The 25,000-nt window shown below is 38.0% G+C and overlaps 2 protein-coding genes across 3 annotated transcripts in view; both read right to left on the bottom strand.

Moving 5' to 3' along the window:
- LOC113801848 (C-type lectin domain containing ema) overlaps nt 1-9,314 on the bottom strand; it is a gene marked incomplete at its 3' end in the record, with an annotated part of 48,333 nt that extends 39,019 nt beyond the window's left edge. The window contains 2 exon segments of one of the 2 annotated variants that reach the window (XM_070132185.1): nt 393-521; nt 9,078-9,314. In XM_070132185.1, coding sequence (XP_069988286.1) covers nt 393-521; nt 9,078-9,151 — 203 coding nt within the window. 2 annotated transcript variants of the gene reach the window in all.
- Nucleotides 9,315-16,641: 7,327 nt separating this feature from the next.
- PPP4R2r (Protein phosphatase 4 regulatory subunit 2-related protein) overlaps nt 16,642-25,000 on the bottom strand; it is a 24,286-nt gene continuing 15,927 nt past the window's right edge. The window contains exons 5-7 of the mRNA XM_027351320.2: nt 23,279-23,445; nt 22,285-23,003; nt 16,642-19,377 (exon numbers count right to left, since the gene is read on the bottom strand). Coding sequence (XP_027207121.1) covers nt 18,766-19,377; nt 22,285-23,003; nt 23,279-23,445 — 1,498 coding nt within the window. The 3' untranslated portion in view covers nt 16,642-18,765. The remainder of the gene's footprint in view (nt 19,378-22,284; nt 23,004-23,278; nt 23,446-25,000) is intronic.

Below are 25,000 nucleotides of genomic sequence, written 5' to 3'. Positions count from 1 at the left end.
TGTGTGTGAGTGAGAGTGAGAGTGAGAGTGTGAGTGTGAGAGTGTGAGTGTGAGTGTGAGTGTGAGTGTGAGTGTGAGTGTGTGACTGTGAGTGTCTGTGTGAGTGTGTGTGTGAGTGTGTGTGTGTGAGTGTGTGTGTGAGTGTGTGTGTGCATGTGAGTGTGTATGTGAGTGTGTGTGTGCATGTGAGTGTGCGTGTGCGTGTGCGCGTGTGTGTGTGTACTGGTGTGCGCATGTGAAAGTGTATATCAGTGTACTTATGATTGTGGCACCTGAGCTTGACTGTGCACGTCAGTGTATATGTAAGTGTTTCAAAATAAAAAATATTGGTAAATTAAATAAATACTTAAATCACTTTTTATGAAAATGAGAATATACATATATATACTTACTCAAACACGGAGGAATCATTTTGATCACCCCATATGAGTATTTCTGCAATTGACCGAAGTGTCTCAACCAAGAGACCCCGGTTGCTGTCTTGTACAACTTGGTTCTTGCTAAGCACATTGTACAAATACCTAAAGAAAAAAAAAAAGCATAAACAGGTAACCCTGTACCTTATTATCATTATTAGAAAAAATTGATTTAACACCAAGGCAGATACAGTTATTGAGCATTGATAATCAATATATATAAATGAATATACAAATAAATGGATATAAGTAAATTGATTATAACTTGAAATATGGGGAGAATAATTAATAATGCCTGAATATAATATTTTTCTTTCACCTATTGACAAGACACCGAACATATAAATATGCATAAGATCAAACTATTAGCTCTGCACAAGCTCTTTTATGGATGAGCCATAAGCAACAAACCCAGGCTTGGGCCCTGGGCTACCTTCAGCTAGCTAGGTTCCCATTCTTAATGATAAGTTATAACATCAAAAACCACCTTTCAGCAAGCTCTGGCATATGAAAGTGTGAAACACACAATGTGCAGATAATTCTAAATAAGTGTATAGATAAATCTTAAAACACATAAATGAAGTATAATAACATTAATAAAAAAGTCTTTCAAAGCATAAATGTGTAACAGCAGTCACTGATAATTAGCCAAATATTGTTTTGACAACCACGCACTAACAAATGAACTACTTCAGATACTACAGTAATGAGCTAAGCAGTCAGTGTTCTATTATTCCTAGCAAGGTAAACCAGATATGCGGCTTAGAATCTGAGCGGTGATATACAAAGTATATTTTGTCCTTTAGCAGTGACTACAAGGCCACTGCAGCTTAAACTATGTTCTATCCTATTCAATTTCTTTCGCTCTATAAGATGGCCATTTCCCTCTACCTACACACGTCGCTATAAGTAACTTATGCCACAAAAATATTTACAAAACAATAATGGTCCTAAAAATGATAATGATAGCATCAAAAATAACATTATTAATTACAATACTCAAGATGAAGAAAAAGAAGATGACATGAAAATAACAATATATTAACAGTAACGCATAAGAAAGTGATAACACTAACAAGAATGATGATGATTATAACAATGACAATGATGATAAAAATAACAATAACAGTATTAACAATAACAATAAATATAACAATAACAACAACAACAACAATAATAATAATAATAATAATAATAATAATAATAATAATAATAATAACAATAACAATAACAATAATAACAATAACAATAATAATAATAGCAATAATAATAATAATAATAATAGTAATAACAATAAGAATAATAACAACAAGAACAATAACAATAATAATAACAATATTACTACTAACAATAATAACAATAATAATAATAACAATACCAACAGCAAAAAATTAAAGATGTTTATTACTATAAGTATGCCTCATATATGTCTATGATATACCTCATATTACCTAAACTAAGGTAAAGTTGTATTTTGTTAAGTTACCCATAAAAAAGTATATATTCTTTTATTAATGCCATCTTACGGCAAATTTTATACTCGTGTAATGTAAACAACCCTATGTAGTGCCATGTAGATTCTCCTGAATACATAGAGTTAAATGCATCAACTCTGTGTTTTACTGATCCCCACAGAAAATCATATATGCATTGACACATCAAACTTGCTTAATACACGCAGGGAATATGAGTTCTCCCACTATGTCAACAGGTTATGGGCCCAGATTTATGCAGTTTGATGGTGATGCAAACAAATATGATTTGTGAGAAGAGCACTTCCTTGGCGCGTTGGACATATTGGAACTACATCTCGCGCTTGATTAGTATGCTTCAGAACGTCCAGAAGGTTATAATCTGGATCGTGCCAAAAGGACAATCTATAGTCATTTAACTGGTTGTCTTGACAGAACGTCACTTGGCATGATAAAATGTGAAGCGAAAGGAGATAGTGTGAAGGCTTTGGCAGTACTATGAAAGTATTACTTAAGGGAATCAGACCAGAGGTTGTATGCTTTATTAATGTCATTCTTCACCAAAAAGACTAGAGAATGGCAGTGCTATGGAATATCTCTCATTCCTTGAGGAGACAATAGCAGCACTCAGAGAAGCAGGTGAGAGCATCAGTGATCATATCTTAAGTGGCAATCACACTAAAAGGACTTTCATAGAAATACAAGAGTTTTATTGATACAGCTATTTTAACTTATGAAGATACTCTCAAAGGAAATTCTGATACAGAAAGAGTAATGGTTGCCCAAGGTAATAATACATTTAAACAGAAGAGATGTAGTGTGTATTGAACCAGGCCATTTTGCATCAAAATGCTACTAAGGTGGTGAATATAAAAGAGTAAACAACCTGAACAAGCCTCAAAATGTCAAGAAAGAATCCCAGGAGGAGTAATAACTCAGTAAATTCTGCTAATAATACAAGTGAGCCACAAAACTTTGAATATTCTTTCCATATAACACACTCAAAGTTATGACCCGTCGAGGGGACCTCAGTGATGTGACATTGGAAAACAAAATGTATGAGGCTTAGAAGCAGATGAAAGTTTGATCATGATTGAGTGGTTGCACTACACATACAGAAATAAATGAACCAAAATTTGTGAAATTTGAAGAGTCCTTTGATCCACAAAACCATTACATAGAGTTGGCAGATGGCCAAAGGCAACAAAGAAATGTGCAAGGAGTCGGTGATGTCAAGGATTTTATTCAAGATCGAAATGGCAGATCGAGAAGTGTTTTACTAAAAGATGCTCTATACATACCAGGATTTAAACAAGACATCATGTCAGTCTGGAAAACCATTCAGAGTGGATGCAGCATTACTTTTTCACCAAATGGTAGTACACTAACTACCAATGGTGGCACAGTATTTGACATTGTTGAGAAAAACAAATTGTACTACTTACGTAGAGGTAAGCAACATTCAAACTCTCATATGGATAAGTTCAACAAGGTCCATTTAAGGGAGGCTAAGCACGCCCTAGAGGAATGGCATAAAATTCTAAGACACTGTAATGTGACTGATGTGCAAAAACTTGAAGCAACTGTTAATGGCATGCATATTTTGAGTAAAGATAAGTTCAACTGTACCACACGTGCTCTTGGTAAAATGACACAGTATAGAAATAGAGAGCCTGACAAAAAGGCTAAGCAGCCCTTAGATTTAGTCCACTGTGATGTAGTAGGACCTATTGATCCAGCAGCTAAAGGAGGTTTCAGGTACAGTATCTCTTTCATTGATGACTACTCAGGAGCTCTTAGGCCTGTACTTTTAAAACTTTCGCCAGTGCTGGCGTTCGCCTGGCGAAGCTTCGCCAGGCGAACCTCTGAGTGAGGGAGGCCTTACTTTTAAACCCAACGTTCGCCAGGCGCTAACATCTTGCATTCACGCTAAATCTAGCGCAAATTTGTTTACATCTGCAGTGCACATAACTTAACGTAAACTTAATTATTAACCTCGAGAGAAGACGAAAATGTTGTTTCCGCAATAGTCTCACTTTATACTATAACACAGGAGTTAAAATTTAACTTTATGCTATAACAAAGAAGTTGAAAATATCTTTATACTATAACAAAATTAACTTTATACTTTATGCTATACTACACTTTATACTATAACAAGGTTAACTTTATGGCCCGTACTTTTAAAACCTTTTGCTTTTTCTCGCGTTTTTTTTTATTCGCCGAAGCGCTAGATTTATCAGGAATCCAAGATGTTAGCGCCTGGCGATCGCTTTCGTTCGCCAGGCCTGGCGAACACCTGCCTTAGTTTAAAAGTAAGGCCTCCCTCACTCAGATGTTCGCCTGGCGAAGCTTCGCCAGGCGAACATCTGAGTGAGGGAGGCCAGCATTGGCGAAAGGTTTTAAAAGTACTTTATACTATACTATATCAACCTTATACTTTTATACAAAAAATAACTTTATACTTTAACAAGAGTTTAAAAATTACTATTTTACTATTCCTAACTGATGTAAGATATTGAACTGTAGGCCTACAAGGGTATCATTAAAGACGCCTCATTATAGGGCGGTGGAGCACTACAGCTCTGTTTCTATAGCCAAAAGTAAACATGCCGCCATAAAAAACACTTCTGGTAACATTTGTGAATAGAACATTATCCTTACAACCAAAATAACAACAACCTAAATCTAAATAAGTCATCTCGGGGGTGGGGGGTAGGGGTAGGGGGGTAGGAATACAGCTGATGTCTTGAGCTCTCGACTGGAACATCGAAGGTCTTGAAAAAAATACGTATATACGTTATTTCATAACAAATTATGATTTTAAGATATTTTATAATTTCAATGTGATTCCTACATCCTATCATACACAAATATGTTACTAATTTATAATTTGAAAGCAAGAAAATGGTATTCAAACAGCTCTCTTCGCCAGGCTGTTCCAATATGATCTTTCACCAGCCCTGGCGAACGTTCGCCAGGCATGATTTTAAAAGTACGAAATTCCGGATCGCCCGGCGAAACCTTTCGCCAGCCCTGGCGAAAGGTTTTTAAAGTACGGGCCTTAGAGTTTACTTCATAAAGAGTAAGAGTGATACAGTACAAGCCATGAAGAGGTACATGGCAGAAACAGCACGTTATGGCAGGATAAAAAGCCTGAGATATGACCATGGAACAGAATTAACAAATAATGAATTCAGAGCACTCCTTATAGAGAATAAGATTAAACAAGAGTTTTCTGCACCCCACTCTCCACATCAAAATAGAACAGTTGAGAGGTCACGCAAATCCATTTTTGATATGGCTCAATGTTTACTGATTGATGCCATATTACCCAAAGATATGTGGAGCTATGCAGTGAAAACTGCTTGCTACATTAGAAATAGGTGCTATAACCCCAGAACTCGGAAAACTCTAGTAGAAATGCTCACTGGAAAGAGGCCAAACATCAGCAGAATGAATGTATTTGGAGTAAGATGTTTTGCATATGAAGAGAAGAAAAAGAAACTTGATCCCAGGAGTAAGGAAGGGATATTTGAAGGCTATGATGACCAGAGCCCAGCATACTTAATTTAATTTAAGGACTCCCAGACAGTAAAGAAGATAAGATGTGTCAAGTTTATGGAAAACTCGCCCACTGTAGCTGAACAATCAAGTACCGAGCAAGGCTCAGATGAAGAAGATATCTTGGTGGAGACAAGATTTCAACAAAAACCATTTCCAGCATACCAAGATAAGCCACCAGAGAACATGAAGTGAAGAAAGAAGATATCCAACTCGAGAAAGACGGAAACCCTCACATCTAGATGACTACGTTACTGATGAACTAGACGACAGTATCTCCAGCGTGACACACAAAAGCTTCAATTATCATTGCTACCGAGTGTCACACAAACCAGTACCAGTCACCTACCAAGAAGCTATAACATCTCAAGAGGGACCTCAGTGGAAGAAAGCAATGGACGAGGATATATCTTCACTTCAAAACAACGATACCTATGAACTTACTACACTGCCTGAGTCACATACAGCAGTAGGTGGAAGATGGGTTTATCAAGTAAAGATCTGGACCAAACGGCAACAAAAAATTTAAAGCAAGATATGTTGATAAAGGATATTCACAAGTGAAGGACATTGACTACAGGGAAACTTTTGCACCAACATCAAGAATGTCTACACTTCATGCTTTATTGGATGTGGCTGTATAGAAGGACATGGTAATACATCAAATGGATGTTAAAACAGCTTACTTACATGCTGATATTGATCATGAAATATATGTGGAACAACCTGAAGGTTGTGAAGAAAAAGATAGTGCAGGAAATGTGTTGTATTGCAAACTGAAAAAGTCACTTTATGGTCTGAAACAAAGTGGTAGAATGTGGAATAGTGTAATCCATAATTTCTTCATTTCTGAAGGATTCAAACAATCACAGAGTGATCATTGTCTGTATCTAAAGCATGATATTATTGTGCTCTTATGGGTAGATGATTTAATTATTGCCAGCAGTAACATGCACAAATTTAAACAATCCCTTTGTCAAAATTTCAGAATGACTGATTTTGGTAAACTAAACTGGTTTCTTGGAATGTCACTTGTTTCTGGTAAAGATAACATTGAGGTGAACTAAATATGTAGAGAAGATTTTGGATAGGTTTAATATTTCAGATTGTTATGCAAGAAATATACCATGTGATCCAAGTATTGTTAACACCTCAACAGTAGAATCTGATGAGTTGGCTAATGCTACTCTTTACAGAGAAATAGTAGGTAGTCTCATATATATTATGACAGGTACTAGGCCAGATTTGTGCTATGTGGTCACTAAACTTTCACAGTATATGTCCAAGCCTACTAAAGCTCATTTAAATGCTGCTAAGCATGTGCTCAAATATTTGAAAGGTACAATGATGTATGGTCTTACATTCAAAAAGTCAAATGAATCAGTTCAACTTAAAGGATTTTGTGATTCAGACTGGGGATCATCTGAAGACAGAAAAAGCATATCAGGATATTGTTTTCAGTTACATAAAGATGGACCACTTATATCATGGAAAAGTAAGAAACGACAGACAGTAGCACTTTCATCTTGTGAAGCAGAGTACATGGCTATTACCTATGCCATTCAGGAAGCAAAGTTCCTAAGACAAATTGTGTCTGATCCATTAGGATTAAAGTTAAAATCTGTAGGCTTAGGAGTTGACAACCAAGGTGCTATTAATCTTGCCAAAAACCCAGTTAATCACCAAAGATCAAAGCACATTGATATTCGTTAACACTTCATTAGAGATGAAGTAGAGAAGGGTAACGTAAACTTGTTCTATGTTTCTACACAACAGAATCCAGCTGATGTTTTTATAAAGCCTGTAAGCCAGAAGTAGTTGCAAGCTTTCAATTATGTCAGGGGATAGATTCTCAGATAACATACCCATCTTTAATTAAGAGGGGTTGTTAGAGTAATTAAATATGTTTATTACTATAAGTATACCTCATATATGTCTATGATATTACCTCATATTACCTAAACTAAGGCAAAGTTATATTTTGTTAAGTTACCCATAAAAAAGTATATATTCTTTTATGTACGCCATCTTACGGCAAATTTTATACTCGTGTAATGTAAACAACCCTATGTAGTGCCACGTAGATTCTCCTGAATACACAGAGTTAAGCGCATCAACTCTATGTTTTACTGATCCCCACAGAAAATCATATATGCACTGACACATCAAACTTGCTTAATACATGCAGGGAAGATGAGTTCTCCCACTACGCCAACACAATACCAACAGCTATAGCGATAACGATAATGATAACGATAATAATTATAATAATAGTAATAGTAATAGTAATTATAATAATAATAATAATGAAAATATCAATAACAGAAAAAATAACAAAAATAAAAACAACAATAGTGGTGATGGTGATTACACTTATAAAAACTAAAATAATGATAATAATAACAATAATAACAATAATGATGATAATGATAGGCATAATAATGATAAATACAATCATAACACTAAAATCACTGGATATGGCACATATATCATGCAATCCCAGCATAAAGGATGCATCAGTCCATTATCTAACAATGAAGGACCAAGGGTGAAAGAGCTACCATTAGTAAAATCATATTTGTATACCAAATGACTTTTTTATTTTCAATTTCCACAGGAAATGCCACAGCCTAAATCCACTCGATGCCTCCAAGTTTCAGATCTGTCTAGCTGTGCATGCTAAGGTGAAGCCTTAGATTGTTGTATAAATTTTCTGACTTATAATTGGTGACTTTGTCCCTGGCAAGTGCATCCCCACTGTAAAGAATTACCAACAGAAAATACAGCAATTGGGTGGGGGCCTGGAGGCAGATCCTGACTATGGAAATATGGAGACTGGGTGGAGGTCCAGGGGGGGAAGCTCCTTGGTTAGCATAGTTTTGGGTTATACAGCAATGTCAGCTGATTCTCAGGAGTTCCCCTAACCTTGTTGGCTGGAGTATTAGGGCCTTAGTCTCAGTGGGGTGTGGTCAATTTATACACAATCATCCTGTACCTTTAGTTCTATAGTTATTTTATTATAGTCTGTTTTACTCCATAACTTCTCTGATACACTTAATGCACTCCCTTGCTATTAGGACAACAATATCAAGATTATAAGCCATAATTGGCATAGCACTAATCGAAATGACTACGTCTGTATAATACTTAGAAGTTCTCATTGAATATCTCCTCATAATGTAGGTGCATTTTTTCACTTCCAAACTTAATTTCCTGAACCAAAAAGACTCAGAAGTGCTGTCACCTTCCATTATCCTATGAGACTAATTATCATTTGTACACAAATATCATAAAGCAAAGAAAATTAATCCTATAGGTCTTTTCCACCACATTTACAGATTCACAAAACTTGTCTCTTCCATAACTACGAGTGGTTAACATGACATGGAGGGACTTGAGAAAAAAAAAGCCAAAAGAGCAATCAAAACAATAACAAATTGTTACTCAAGAGAAATTTCCAAATAATCTCACGGAGAAGCCGCCCTACTGCTTCTCTAACAACCATATCTTATCTGTATAAGGAACGACATCAGCTAACGCATCCCATTGATAATTCTCACGATCCTAAAACCACAGCAAGGAATCCTAGGAAAAACCCCTCCCGAAGGAGAAAAGGAGCTCCCACCTGAGGTGTTCAAGGGAGTGCGGGTTCTTGTTCTTCCAGAGCCCTCCTCCGAACCATCCCCTTCCCTTGAGCATTCTTGTGGCTCAGGAGTGGCCCATGCCTCTCTTCCACGTCCTCTGGAGAGAAACCGAAAGGAAAAGCCACAACCAACCACCGTATACCTCACACCTGTGTCAACAAACAACAGAGCCACCATGAAGGTTGTAGCCTGTCAGCTGAGTGGGAGAGCCACGGGAGGCCGCCGCTGATTGGCCAACGCCACGGTCAGCACCGAGCCCGCCAGGTTCAAAGGGGAAGCGAACGTACAGCAGTAGGTAGGAAGGGGGAGAGAAAGAGGACGAAGGAAACGGAGATGCAGAAGTGGGGGGAGAAAGGATAAACAAACTGAATGGAGAACGCCAATAGCCAGACTAAAAAGGGAGCAAGCTAGAGAACTACAAATGGCAGGAATGGGGCGAACTCTACATTATAGTTGCATTCGAGTATATATAATAGTGCATATTTGGAATTTTTATGATGAGCAACGTGTTTGCTTGTTTTACTATGTTTTAGTTTTGTAAATACATTTCCATGTCCTGTACGGACTCTTTGTCCTCGGGACACTCGCTCAGTCTACCAAGGTTATGTAAGTACTTGTTTAGACCTTTGTTTCTACTGTATACTCAGATGACTGACAGCACACACAAACATACACACACACACACACACAAACACACACACACACACACACACACACACACACACACACACACACCCATCCATCCACACACACACATATCTATGTGATAAAGTTGATAAAGGGACAAGCCTCAATAACCCCAATAAAGATATAAAATCTTCATTACTAGCTATTTTAACCCTAGAGCATTTGAGGGAGAGAAATGGCCCACCTCTCAGGGTCCCCTTGAGGGGTAAGGGCCAGACAACTCTACAGGGGAACACCCTGCCTATGCCTCCCCCAGGTCGTTCATTGCTGACACAAAGTCAGCCTTTCATCCTTTCAACAATATAGGAAATGGATAGTAGAATGGGTTGGTTACACTCCCCCCCCCACATAAATATGTGTTTGTGTGTGTGTGCATACATACATGCATATATATATATATATATATATATATATATATATATATATATATATGTGTGTGTGTGTGTGTGTGTGTGTGTGTGTGTGTGTGTGTGTGTGTGTATGTGTGTGTGTGTGTGTGTGTGTGTGTGTGTGTGTGTGTGTGTGTGTGTGTGTGTGTGTGTGTGTGTGTGTGTGTGTATGTATGTATGTATGTATGTATGTATGTATATATATATATATATATATATATATATATATATATATGTGTGTGTGTGTGTGTGTGTGTGTGTGTGTGTGTGTGTGTGTGTGTGTGTATACATATAGGTATGTATACGTCTCTCTCTCTCTCTCTCTCTCTCTCTCTCTCTCTCTCTCTCTATATATATATATATATATATATATATATATATATATATATATATATATATATATATATATATATATGGCGTTGGAGAAAGGGGGACAAGAGAAGACCGTGTATAATTGGTTGAGCTGAGGCCCAATGTAGGGGAGACCGCAACATTGGGTCTTGGTCTCAGTCTCCCAATCCCTCCATCCCTACAACAGCGGGAGGGGGGAGGGGGCACCACAGAGTACTGTAGGGCTGCATCCATCGAAGTTAAAGTGTTTCCAGATTCATGAAGAGGGCATTAGGGCATATTCTCAAAGCACAATCATTCTATTTAATTATCTGTTCTATATTTTACACAGTTAACCAGTTTAAGGGTCTAAGTACCCTATGACTTCATCTGTCATCTAAAATATGCAGAAAGGCATCTCTGGAATGGGTGAGAAGGCACTGTTGAAAGACTCTGGGTGATATAATTGACAAGGCAGTTGAGGCACTACTGGAAGGTCCAAAGAATTATCATAACAATCGGTCATATTCAGAGATAAGGATAGTCTCATATGCAAAGCTGAACCTCGCCTGGCCTGTACCGGCTAATGCCAACTTGATCAACATGTGTCAGCTATTGCTGACGCGACAGAGCTTAGTCCTTATCCCACCGTGGTACCCAGTCACAGCGGTAACCTCCAGGCGAAAATTGCAAGTTCCTGCGACTGGGACGGGCCCGAACCGCCGACCCTCAGATGAGATGCCGATACGTTACTACTGTACTACCCCGGAAGCTTGTTCAGAGACATTCTGGACACCTGATATGGAGAGCTGGACCAGCATCTCGTGCCTGTCAGCCAATCCTCGTTGAGGTGTCTCCTGCAGCAGTCAATCATCGTTAAGTTGCCTCGCGCTACAATCGATCAAAGCCGTGATGGTGGCGGACATCCACCGAAAAGGTGTCCAACATGCCTAAGCTAATGTTCCAGCACAGTCTTTATGAGCGTCTGTAGGTAATTTTAAACCATCTGCCTTGCAGCTGAGACCTGGCTCCTTTCAAGTCTTTCTATATCCAAACTTATAAAACACACAAAAAAATTGAGATTTGGGGGTTCACCTACCAATCCTTTTTTTTTTTTTTTTTTTTACAGGGTTTGTAGGGCAAATCATGAAAAATAACCTTTGTAAAATCATTTTTTCTGGCATTTCATTAAGAAATGAAACATAAATTTGAGTATTAAATTCTTTTAAAATTTAGTACAAAATGCAAATTAAATGGAAGGAAGAATAGGAAAAAAATTGCTGACGTTTAGTGTGTTTTGAAAATATCTGTATGCCTGTTTTTTTTATTGAAATGTGGTACCCATGGAGAAGGGGAGAATGGGGTGTGTTGGAAGCGAGGGGGAAGAAGAGGGGTAGGGGGGAATTTGAGGAGGAGGATGGGAATGGCGTCATTGTTGACATGGGGCCGGATTCTCAAAAGAGCCTTAAGTTAATGAGCGCTGGAGGCCTTAAGCCTTCCTGCTGTGTTTCCCTTGTATAAGAGCGAGGTGTTGATTTCCCGCCCGCCGTAAAGCGCTGAAGGCTGCTCTCCCCCTGCCTTAAACTGCACCAATATAGCGGTTTTGTTGCTCAGTGTATGGGCCGAAAGATCGCTCGGCCGTAAGTTAAGGCACCTTAAGGAGATACGGTGCCTTAATGCGTCTGAGAATCCGGCCCACGGGCACAATGTTTGTTGCCTTTAGTAGTGTGATAGGACAGGGCTGGAATTCTACGGAAATTCGTCTGCTAAACGGAAACAAAAGACGACTGACGGATGGTGACGTCACCGGATTTTATCCGAAGGCCGTATTTTTGTTATTTTGTATAACTACAGGTGGTTTGATGTAAAAGAAATGTTTAAAACAATATTGAGATATTTTCCCATGTTCAAATAAACTAAACATGAAAATTCTAAAAACATACGCGTGAACTGATCACTCTGATCCTACACACTGTAACTGTAATTAATCCGTTTATGATAGTGTATGGTCCAATATTACTATTTATATCCGTTTTCTCTATCATCATGTGTTTAGAGAACGGCAGAAACGCTGCTACGGAAAAAGGTAACAACCTTGGTCATAGACCTGAACAGGGTAGATAGTACATCGGCTTGGGACCCAGATGTAACTGTGACATGTCGTGAACGACTGCAGAAGGAAATGCCTATTTGTTTTGGGAGACAATGTTGAAAAAGTAGGGTACTGTCAGAGTAAGAGCGCGGTTCAACTAGCTTTGCCTTCGTCGAGGACATGACCTGGGGCTGGAATTCATACTGATGGGAATTCTATGGAAATTCGTCTGCTGAAGTGAAACAAAAGAGGACCAACGGATGGAGAGATCACTCCAGATTACACACACACACACACACACACACACACATATATATATATGTATATATATATATATATATATATATATATATATATATATATATATATATATATATATATACAGTGAACCCTCGTTTTTCGCGGGGGTTGCGTTCCAAAAAGAACCTGTGATAGGCGAAATCCGTGAAGTAGTAACCTTTATTTTTTTACAACTATTATACAATGAAATACTCTACAATACATTGAAACCAAAGAACAAAACCTTTTTACAGGGCCAAGCATTCGTTTAACAAATAAAAGTACTGTATAAACGTTTTTTTACAAATAACTACTATACTGTAAAATAATAATTTTAATCATCAATACGAACTGAAGGCTTCATGGGTTTTAGAGAAAATTTGCAAACTTAAATTTGGCAAGCTTTTTTACGTACATGTACATATTAAACCGTAACATTATTGACACACAGGTAGAGAAGAAGCGGAGAGACTGTTCAGCCTATCAGAATGCAGAACACAATGCACAAAGCAAATCCGTGAAGCAGCGAGAACGCGAAAGGTGAACCGCGTTATAGCGAGGGTTCACTGTATGTGTGTGTATATATATATATATATATATATATATATATATATATATATATATATATATATATATATATATATATATATATATATATATATATATATATATATATATATATTATGACTACAGATGGTTTGATGCAAATGAAAATATCTTAAGAAATATTAAAATATTTTCCCATGTTAAAATAAATTTTACATAAAAAAATTATGAAACCATTCTGGTATGAACTGATATAATGTGGCAGACAGAATGTCATTACGGCGGAAATTTCATCCTGTCACTTCAACTGGGTCTTCCAGCTGGGCCTCACCACAGGCAGAGCCACAGTCCCATATGACTTTACACCTTCAGCCTTGCAACACAATCACTATGGATAGTTGTATACGTTGAGCATTCTATGTTGAATGTTGTTACATTATTAGCGTAATAACCTACATATTGTATACTGTTTTATGCATTGTATTGAACAAAAGGAAATCATATCATCATCACAATCTGATCCTGCGCACTGTTACTGTAATAAACTATTCATCTGTTTACGAGAGGATATGGTTTCATTTCATTGTTTATATCCATTTTCGTTATTATCTAATGTTTAGAAAAGAAATGCTGATGCGAAAAGCACCTCCGTAATAGACCGCACATGCCTCTCGCTTAAATAACACCACGCATAGGACTTCTCGTTTGAGCAACATGGTCACAAGGACTTATTCCGTTTTCACCGTAGTTCCGTGTTTCATGGCATATATTTTGGTTAAGAAATAAGCACGGAAACCGGTTTAATAATTCAAAATTATTAATGCTAGGCTGACGGGCTGCCGACGCGAGTGTAGGTCTTGTCTCAAATTAACCATTTTTTTATTAATTTGTTTCGGTAGTAAAAACGAATTTTGGGATAATTAACGCTAAATGTTTTATATAAACTCTAATATAAGTTTTATTAACTTTATACTGATAATTTCTTTAACCGAATTACAGGCAATAGTATTTAATTGCAGCTGGTGTAGCGTGGTTAAAGTGTGGGGGCACCGACACTCACCCTACTACAGGAGCTGACGAGTGATCCTCGGACCGTAGAGAAGATGTGGGCATGGGCATGGGGAAAAGCCGGCCATTTCTACCTCCTACAGGAATGGACATAAACACTGATCATGTGCACGGCTTTATTCACGAAGCACTACTGCTACTACAGCCTCGAAATCACAGATGAGGCACGGGGAAACACTGGCAACAAGGTAGCACCGCAGTATATCAGAAAATGTCACAGCACAAGAAAATCAGGAAATCAGGAGTCTTCCCCAGCCCAAACTCACACCTCTCCAGAGTCACGGTCACCCGCCAACTGCCATCTGTGGCGACTCCATGGCGCGTCACGGCAGGTTGCCAAGCGCCCAAATTGTAAGTGGTTTGAGTGTGGGCTAAACGAGCTCCTATCGAACCCAAAACTTACCATATATACTTCTGGAGGTGGGGCGTTTAGAAAAAGAGCAAGGGTTTGCCAAAAGGGCGTCAGAAAGGCATTAAAATAAAAGCGAACACCCCAAGTGGGCAACACGACCACCCGTTCGCATAAGCGAATCCATGAATCCGGGTGCGTTCGTGTAACTAAAAATACATAACTCTACACTGGAAAACCCGAATATACCCGAGGAAAAGGCACGAACTTAATCGTGTCATCGCTGGTTCCCCCCAGTCCCAGATTTCGCAGCAAAGTAATGCGATTCGGCCCAGATAATCGCGCTTACGGTCAGACCTGCGCGCACACATGACCAGTTGAACCGGCGCGCCTTAAGGGGTCGTAGTGGGGATCACAAAAAGTGATCGATCCCACTTATTTGGGCTACACATCAAAGGACAGTCAGGGGTTGGCAAACCAGAGTAGTTCGGTTCAGGGAGGTTAGTTGATAAAGGGGCAAGCTTCAATGCCCCTAGAGGTGTGTACACACTTGTTGCATTCCCACATATCGTATCACCGTTACGTATCATCCAGTGATACGACACGGTGTAACAGGTTATTGTACCCACTTGTTGCATATCCACATGTTGTATCATCGTTCCGTGGTGCAACAGTGTCATTCAGTTTCTTTCTAACCGTAACCATGAGTGCAAATGTGCAGTTGGCTGCGGCCGCGTACATTTTTTATTTGTGAACATCAAGTTGATAAAGTAAAAAAAAAGTCCACAAGACAGAACATGCAACGGGACGTGCCACGCTCCCCGTCCACACGAGGGTTGATGAGTTGTGTATCATTCCTTTGGTGTGACGGTAAAAGACTGACAAATGACGGATCGAGCCTGTTGCGTGTTTGTATATTTTGACACAACCATGCAACGCTATCCCGTCCACACTGCTCGGCAACGATGATACTATACGTGCAAATGCAACAAGTGTGTACGCGCCTTAAGGGTATAAAAGCTTCATTGCTGACTATGGTAAGATTGAAATAAAGTGGGGAAGATATAGAGGTCTACCCCTCTGGCTGCCCATGAGGGGTACGGGCTAAAGACATAATCAAGGGAAAATCATGCCCATGGCTCACGGAGGCCGGCAGTCCATGACTGACCAAGTTAGGGAAGGTCACCAGCATTGGGCCTGTCTCTGCCCCCCCCCCCCCCACCACCACAACAACAGGGGATTTGGGGGAGAGGGCGAAGAAAAGTCCATGCAAAATTAGGCGAGGACTGGGTTTAAAGATTGGGGAGATCCCCTAAATTGGGCATCAGTCCCCGTCTCCTATGCCCCTCAACAATAACAACAGGCATGGGTTAGGGATGGCTCGGTAACGGAAGAGTAGTTCTTTCGGACCACAAAAAGCAACACGTAAGACTATATTTGAACTACCATCCTTTAATACTTAATGTAATTTCATGTTTCACAAACGAAAATTTATGTATACATGGTTTCTTTGGTTACTGTTTATAAATGAAGTTTTGAAATGGGGAAATCAGAGAAAAATCATGTCAGGTAAACCTTTGTTAATGTGATAATCTTCATGTAGTTTTATAAGCATTAAAAGGATACATAAGTATACAAGTACTTGAACACAGAAGTTTGTTGGTTTGCAAATCTGGCTGCCTGCTCCACTTGAAAAGAACAAGTGACAAAGGATTTGGTGTATCTATCTGATTTATTTAACAGTAGCACAACCCCTGACCTTTGCGTCACACAAAAGGATGCTTAAGCTAATGAAACGATACTCATACCGTTCAATTTTATTGACATTTGTTTATAAAATGTATGATTCTGATGCATGTTAAACCAAAATAATATTCTCTACAGACTCTGCAGTTTAAATTTCTTAATTCTACCTGATCTATGGAAATTTTGTAAGATATCTCTTCTTACAAGCTACCCTTGGCTTATATTATAATGCCTTAGTAAGCCAGTCTGCAAGTCAATTTGAATACAATACATTTAGTTTAAAAAAATAAGAATTTCGAAAGTAACTATTACCAATGTTTAGCAATACGTGCTGTTGCAGGCTTTTACACCACTGGTTGCCTAGAGCACTTACATGTTAGGAGTAAAATACTTCTTGACTACAATCACCTGAAATAGATATCTTGTTTGGGTGATTCTCAACAAACACACACTGAAGGAGTTATTTCTTAAATAATTTCCTAGAGTGCATTTCTGTCGAGTGTAAACAAAGGGTACACTAAATCAGTAGATTTAATTTGTGAATGAATAATTCATACCAGAAACAAATTAGAGGTTATGTCCAGGAATACTTTCAGGGATCCCTAATGGCTATTTCAACAGGAATCAATACAATGTTAGTATTCAAATGAAAAGGAGAAAGAAAAAGGCAGAGGTAGCAATTAAAGTTATACATAGGATTTAAAAAGTGAAAAAAAAGTGAAAAAATAAAGTTGCCACTATTTTCAATGTAAATGATCCTCCATTCCCTATCAAAGAAAGAAATGAGAACATTAAATAATAATTATGATCAATAGCAGACAAGTCACCTAGAAATAAAAACTACCAGTATGTACAAAACTGCATAACTGTATTCGGATATGATGATATTAACAAATCTAATGAGGAATACAAGATAATGAGTGGTTTAGTTAGATAGGAATTAATCAGAACTGAACAGCAGGAAATTTATAAAAGGAAAATAGTAAGAGAAACTGATAATGTAAGGAAGTAGGCAACTATGAAAGACTGATAAGAAGAAAAGGTAATGAACATTGGTACTTGTAAATCTCAAATAACCTTCCCATTCATGCATTCTATACAATGTACATTGTGAACATCAACCAAAAAAACATTTGACAGAAACTTAAATGAAAATACTGAAACAAAATTCATGATATGAAAACTCCCTTTAGCAATATAGTGAAATAAATAATACCGATGTTAATTAACACTATGCACTGCAAATGCTATACAGAACATTACCTGGTCTAAGCACTTAGGATACAAAAGCATCAACTGTCATACAAATATTGTTTTGGAAATCCCTGAACAAATAATGATCTGTGGTAATGACATGTACTCCTGCGTACTATCACACTTTCCCCTTTTTCTCACTCTCAACAGACGACCAATGCTGGCACACGTCCAACTCCTCAGCTCTCAAAGCAGGATCATCCACTAAGGTGTCACTAAGTACATCCCATCTTTCCTTTAAATAATACTATCCAAGTTACCATACAACATAACTGACATTACAAATTTGTTAAAAAAAAATCTATTGCAAAAGCTATTATGCATAAATAAACAACCATTGCACTGTACTGATAATCAGTACAATACCATTTGAGTGGGAAAAATGTTTGCTCTTGTAACTGTGTAACTGTACTCAGCACCTTTCCTCTTGTTGGCAAGTCACTCTTAATGGATCAAGTTTCCCTTATATTGTCTGCAGCTCAAGAATTAGGAGATCAGCTGAAGATTCAGATGTTACTTATGTTATCATCAAATGCAATATTCTCTTAGGTTCCTCAGTATTGAAAGCAAAAGGTATAATAAAATAAAATGTATTATACAAAGTCCCAAAGACAATAAAAATTATCACTTTGCCATCACTTCTGCACATCCTGACACAGGATGAAATGCACAGTCCAAAGTAAAATTATCTGCAGAAAAACAGTATCATTAAAAGTAAAAGCAAAAATCAAAATTGATACAAATAATCATATCTATAATGATATAGGCAATGGTACTAAAAAGGGACAAGGATGCTGAGTGCTTCCAGCCATCCCTTTCCTTCAAAAATTCTGAATGCTATTCCATCTTCATGAATAAGTGTCCAAATGGCAGGTACAGCTGTGTAAATAAATTTATACAAAAATATGCTACAAAAGTTCCAAACTAACTCAGTCTTCTTCCATTGGCTGGGCTTTATCTTCACCCTCCAGAGAACTTGAACAACTAACACTGGCAACATCCTTTTCTGTAGTATCTTCTTGCTTTTCAGTCGAGCTGTCTGTTGCCATTTTTTCAGTACCTTGAGAAACTGTGGAGTCTGAGTGAGATGCAGTGGACGTTGAGGCAGCAGGACTGGTAACAGAGGTAGGTTCTGGGATGTCATCTTCTTCACCAGATGATACACCATCTGAAGGTGAAGGAGGAAGTGGTGCTGCTGTTGGTGAAGGTGTAGCATTGGTACTCCCAGGGGGTGATGCTGCCTGACTGAGGTCTGAATCAGTGGTTCTTGTATGAGCTGATTCTGGTTCAGTGGCAGGAGAAGGATTGCCAGGACTGGATTCAGAGGTTTCTGAGCAAGATGTAGCTGAAACAGCAACAGAACAATCTGAGGGTTGGCTAGAGAATGCAGATGTCTGTGGATGGGATGTGCTGTCAGCCTCATGACTATCTTCACACTGCTGCTCCTGCATGGATCGTCCTTCTGACACAACTACTTCTGGTTCATTTCTGTCATTGTTGTCTGCTATTGCTGTTGCCTCTGAGCTGCCTTCTTTTTCAACCTGTGAACAAATGTAAACCACAATTAGCACAAAGCAAGACCAAATAATTTGTTTAACCTTCAAACTTCAACTAACACTATCATTCATTTTCTCTGGTCAAATATGCAATTTGCTTGACTTAATTTTTAATCTTAAACTTTTAATAGTTAAATCATTTTCAAAACTCCAGTAACATTTAAAATAAGCCAAGGTTAAGAATGCATTCACAGAAGTTATCTAATTTTCAAAAATCAATTAACATTTTGAGGGAAATAAATAAGAACTTTCTGTACCTGCTTTCCTGATAGATACTTTACTGTATAGAATGTACAAGATTGAATATTACCTTCTATTTAGGAAATATCTGTCAATAAAGCATTCTTATCACTTCATGGCTATTTATTCATCCAAAGAATTGTATTTATAAAATAACTCTTCCCCACCAAATATTATGACTTTTGAAATTACTAACCCCTGCTAACCACTAATCCTTCAGTTTGTCTACCACCTTGCTACAAATGTCTGATTCTTCAAGTTTCACTAAGGCAATTTTTTGTCTTTTTCTGAATTTTACACATCAGAAGAATATTATATTTTTCAAGATTTTTTTTCTATACTTTTTGGAAGGAAATCTTGAAGAAAGTCCTAATGTGATACTTTGGTGCACTTCGATATAATGATATTTATTGTTATATAGTCATCCTTCTCTGTTTTGGGGTTTGCTTTCATATTATTAAAAACAAATAAAAAAATATAAACAACATAAAAATCTTTCACCATCTTAGTTTACAGTTTTTCACTCTTAAACAAAATCAACCCAGTACCTTATGAATCAACCATATTATACATTCAGGATCCATTCAGACCAATTTTTTTTTCTTTCCAAGTACAAACCGTTATGGTGTGTAAAGCTGAAAAAAACATATGCCTCATCAGACGCTTAACCCCTACAATCCAGATGATGTGACCATAATGCCATGAAAAAATTTGGCTTGAGTAGCGGGTGACATGAACATGCAGTCGTGGGAATAATTGGCTAAGGGCCGGGCTGACAGGAACTTGCTGTCATGAGAATTTTGGCTGAAGGCCAGGGTGACTAGAATGATTTGCAATGAGAGCAATAAATGTGCATTTAGGAAGCAGCTATTGCATTATTTCTATCAATGAACAAGTGTAGAATGTACTATCCATGAGTGATAACTAGAAGAGCACCGGCTCCAGAGAGGAAGCTATTTTAATGTTCAGGATCCTATTCCTGACCACGGTGACTGGCTGTGCAATTTGTATTACAGAAAATTGAAAGTTAAAACAACAACAACAAAAAGGCCATAACAAAATATTGCTTATTGTTATTGCACTGAGTTACGGACTACCTTGAGAGATGATATGGAGGCTATGCAAATAGCATGACAAATATACTTGGAAAATAGGAGGGGGAAAAAAAAGCTTAAAAAAGTTTATGTAGAAAAACTGAAAATAATATTGTAAAGGGGAGGCATAGAGTCCTGTCACCATGCATATGAGTGTTTGTTTATGCCAAGCTTATTGTGCACGAGTGTTTGTGTATACCCAATCTACAAGCTGCAAACCTGTTAAAGTGGCCACTCAAGTAAACCTAATGTCTGTATTTTGGGCCACAAGCAGGCAGTGGAGTATCTACATCCAAAGGTTATTAATACTGAACAAGAAAAAAATAGAATATAACTGTACATTTAATTGGTGCGTGAAAAGGAAAGGGGAGAACAGAAAGAATGGAGGGTTTAGCTGAACAATATGCAATGTAATGCCAGAATCACCATTTCACACTTACGGCAAAATCACTAATATTTGATTGGGGAAAGGAGGGTCTACATGGAGAAGGGGATATGAGTAGGATATGGTGGGTGTGACTTGCCAAACGGGACCATACATTTCAGTTGAATATCTTGCACATGACTGCAGTGGATATGACTTTAGTAGTTTAATCAATTCACATATTCTTTCCAGTTGTGATAATTATGAATGTCAAGATGGGATATTGTTATGATCATGTGTTGTTTTGAGCTGTCAAAACAATTACTGGTTCAATAACATTTTGTCATAAATTAGAGACAATAATCAATTCTTACAACTGGCCTGATGATCTCATGATTACAAGTGAAGTCAACCACTCCAACCATGGGCTGATCAATTGTGTTAATAAAAGCATTCTCAAATGAATATATGTATGGTGACAATGCCAAATTGCTAAAGTAGTATTATGAAGGTTAACATGTTCTGAATCAAATTTAACTAAATTTGTGTAATGTGATAGAAATATAAGCCTTCACAAACTTCATAAGGAATGAAAAAGCAAGTTGTTCACTAATTGCCGAGATAAATGTTATACATATTATATGCTAGTCAGTGTATACAATGCCAATGCAATCAATTTTACCACTTTAAACAATATTGTCTACCAGAAAAGAAAAATAACATCTATTAAGCATGCATGGACACATCCATGTTAATGCTGACCTCTTTTCTCCCACAAAACAATAATAAAATAGATGCAAAAACAAACTGATTCCTTTAAAACTACCAAAGAGATTACTCTGATCTATACTGAAATGAATTTAACAGGATTTCCGATCTTTACTCTTATTGCTGCCATGACAGCAATTAACCCAGTCACGCCGGGTACATTTTGTAGCCAAAATTTAAAAAATACGGGCGGCTACAAAATCGGCGGGCGGAGCTTCCCCGGAGTCTGTCCGCCCGCCCGGCCACGCGCCGCTTCTGCCTCAGAGCGCAGCCCCGAGACAGCATCGCACTGGTGGTCAGCCCGACATTGTTTATTTTTCCCGGTGTCTCATATATGTGACACCCGGGACGAATGGGTTAAGAATACCCTTTAATATATCAGGTATGCAAAATCCTTCCCCTCTGTTTAAAAATAATGGCTCTTACTTTGTGGGTGTCCTCAGGCTGGTGCTGTTGGAGAATTTGCTCTGAGTTGTCCTCCACAGAATCTGGGCTTCCTTGGGTTGCCCTTGTTGGCGATGACTCTGGTGTTGAATTTAGGCTTTGTTCCTTAGAGTCCTCAGTGTTGTCTACACAGGAACTGTCTGATGAACAAACCTCTGGGGGTAATGACAAGACCATTTCCTCTTTCTCCTTTTTGGCTTGAATTTCCTCATTCCCATCTGCCAATTCACTAGCAACGCCTTCACTTGTGCAAACCTGCTGACCTGAAGTACTCTCTTCTACAGACATTTTACTCTCTTCTTCCTCCTCAGTCTTCATTGTTAAACAAGTGGCTTCAGCTTCAGCAGTTTCCATAGCTTCTTCTTCAGTTCTGGCACTACTACAACTACTGCTGCTACTGCTGCTGCTGCTACTACTGCTGCTGGTATTACTCCCATCATCGCTTGCCTCTGCTTCCATGTTGTCTGTTTCATGTGGTGCCGCCAAGGCATCACCTTTCTCTTGTGGCTGTGAAAGATCATCAGCAGAACCTGATGCTTTTACCAATGAGCTTTCTTCTGTTCTTGCTTTTTTAGCAGGAGGCTCTGAATTTTCCACCACTGGGGAGAGACTCATCTCTTCAGTCTGAGCAATACTTGGGCCATTGGCTTCTGAGCCTGTCACTTGGCTTTCACACATATTCATATCCGGGTCATATGCATCTAAAAGTATAAGAAAAACACAATCAATTCAAAGCACTTCTGTAGTTTGGAAAAACATCAAAGGTTGGAAAACTGGGCATAATGTGACTATATCTATCTTGAGTCAGCAGTTATACACCTTTCAGCAAAATATGAATAGTTCAAGCATGAGAAATGCTGTAACATCATAATTCCATCTTCCTCATAATCATAAAAGGAGAGTGAAGTAACAATTTGGTTTTCTAATTCTTAATCATACAAGCTTAAAAAAGTGAGGAAATACAATATCAAATTACCATTCATATTATTTGAGATGGAATGTGGGTGATGAGGAGAGGGCACCCTCTTATGGTGATGTGTGTGTGTAGACGTTGGAGAAGAAACACCTGAAACTGTGGAAGCATGGAGGCCTCCCTCTTGAAGACCATTCACGAGGGTTTGCCCATCATCTCCACCTCGACGCCTGCAAGAATTTGGTATTGAAACAAAAATGAGACAACATGCAAATAAGACACTGATTATAAGGTAGACTCAATGTGTACTAAATGTCAACAGAAAAGCAACAAGTAGTTGGAGAGAAAGAAAGAAAAAAAGAATGAAATAACACAAGAATTATTAACATAACTTTCATCAATATAGAGAGATTATAGATGTGCAATATCTATCCAATTTCTTTTTGGCATACCTATCTTTGTATACACTCCTTATGTCTTCCCTCAGCTCCCTCTTTCCATGTCTTATGCCCTCTCTGCCCTTCCCTCCCCCTTACTACCTCATCCACTGACACATCTCAATGGACTACAGCAATATTGGAATCTGCTCGGGACAAGAGCAACACATCATTCTGATTATGAAGGATTTCTGTAATGATTGCCATGCATACATCACCATTTAGATTCTAGAACTGTGGCAAGGAACCTTGAACCCATTGGAAAAGTAAACAAAGCCCCTTTCCCTATAAAAATGAAGGGGTGTACAATCTGTAAGACTTTCCTTTCTCAGGGATGGTTCCCTTCAACAAAAATATGTCAACAGAAAATTTTTGATTCATTTAAATCATTTGCTGCTATTTCTTTCAAATCACTTGTTGCTTTCATACTGATATCCAGCAATATTCAGATTTAATCTGGTGTCCTTATGCAATCGTACCAATTCAACCATGCAAAAATGAAAACTTTAGATAAACCCTTTACTTCCAAGATGGCAAAAATACATGACATGTTCATTGAATTTTTCGTCTTTACACATAGATGGCTCCAAAAGTACTTGATCATCAAGGAGTTAATTACTAGCCCTACCCATTTCACATGTTTACCTTTTTCTTAGATTTTTAAAAATATTTGTTTTAATCTTTTATTACTAATAGAATTGTTAATATTAAATAATTATCATACTTCATTAATAATACATTAATATCAACCAATTGAATCCTTGTGACATGACTCGTGTCATGAAAAATTTGGCTGAGGCCCAGTTGACAGGAATATTCTATCATGGAAGTAAAGTAGCTGAGGACTAGGGTGAAAGGCATATGTTCTCATGAAAGATTCTGCTAAAGGCCAGGGTAAAAGACATGACTAGTGCAAAAATGCCTTGGAAGAAGAATAGACTCTGTGAGCATTTAGGAAGGGGCTCTTACATTGTTTCCACCAGTAACCAAAGTTGGAATATACCATCAGTGAGCCATGGCTGGAAGATCACCAGCTCCAGGGAGGACACTATTTCCATGCTCAGGATCCTATTCCTCCTCATCTTAACTAGTGGTATAGGTTGCTACACAAAATTGACTAATATAAAATATTTCTAAAATTATAAAAACAACAAAATGTTACTTTTGGTTATAATTTTTGTAAAAAAAAAAAATTATAATAATAATAACTGCAAAGGGGGGGCAATAACTCCTGACACTACGCACTAGTATTCGTGTGGGCCAATCCTACAAGCCACACACCTGGGCAGTTCGCAGTAAACCTAATGCCCAGATTTTGGATAATATACAGGCAGCAAGACATCTGGTT

This window comes from Penaeus vannamei, chromosome 2 (genome assembly GCF_042767895.1).
Source record: "Penaeus vannamei isolate JL-2024 chromosome 2, ASM4276789v1, whole genome shotgun sequence".
NCBI lineage: Eukaryota > Metazoa > Arthropoda > Malacostraca > Decapoda > Penaeidae > Penaeus > Penaeus vannamei.
This window is presented reverse-complemented; position numbering and strand designations above follow the sequence as displayed.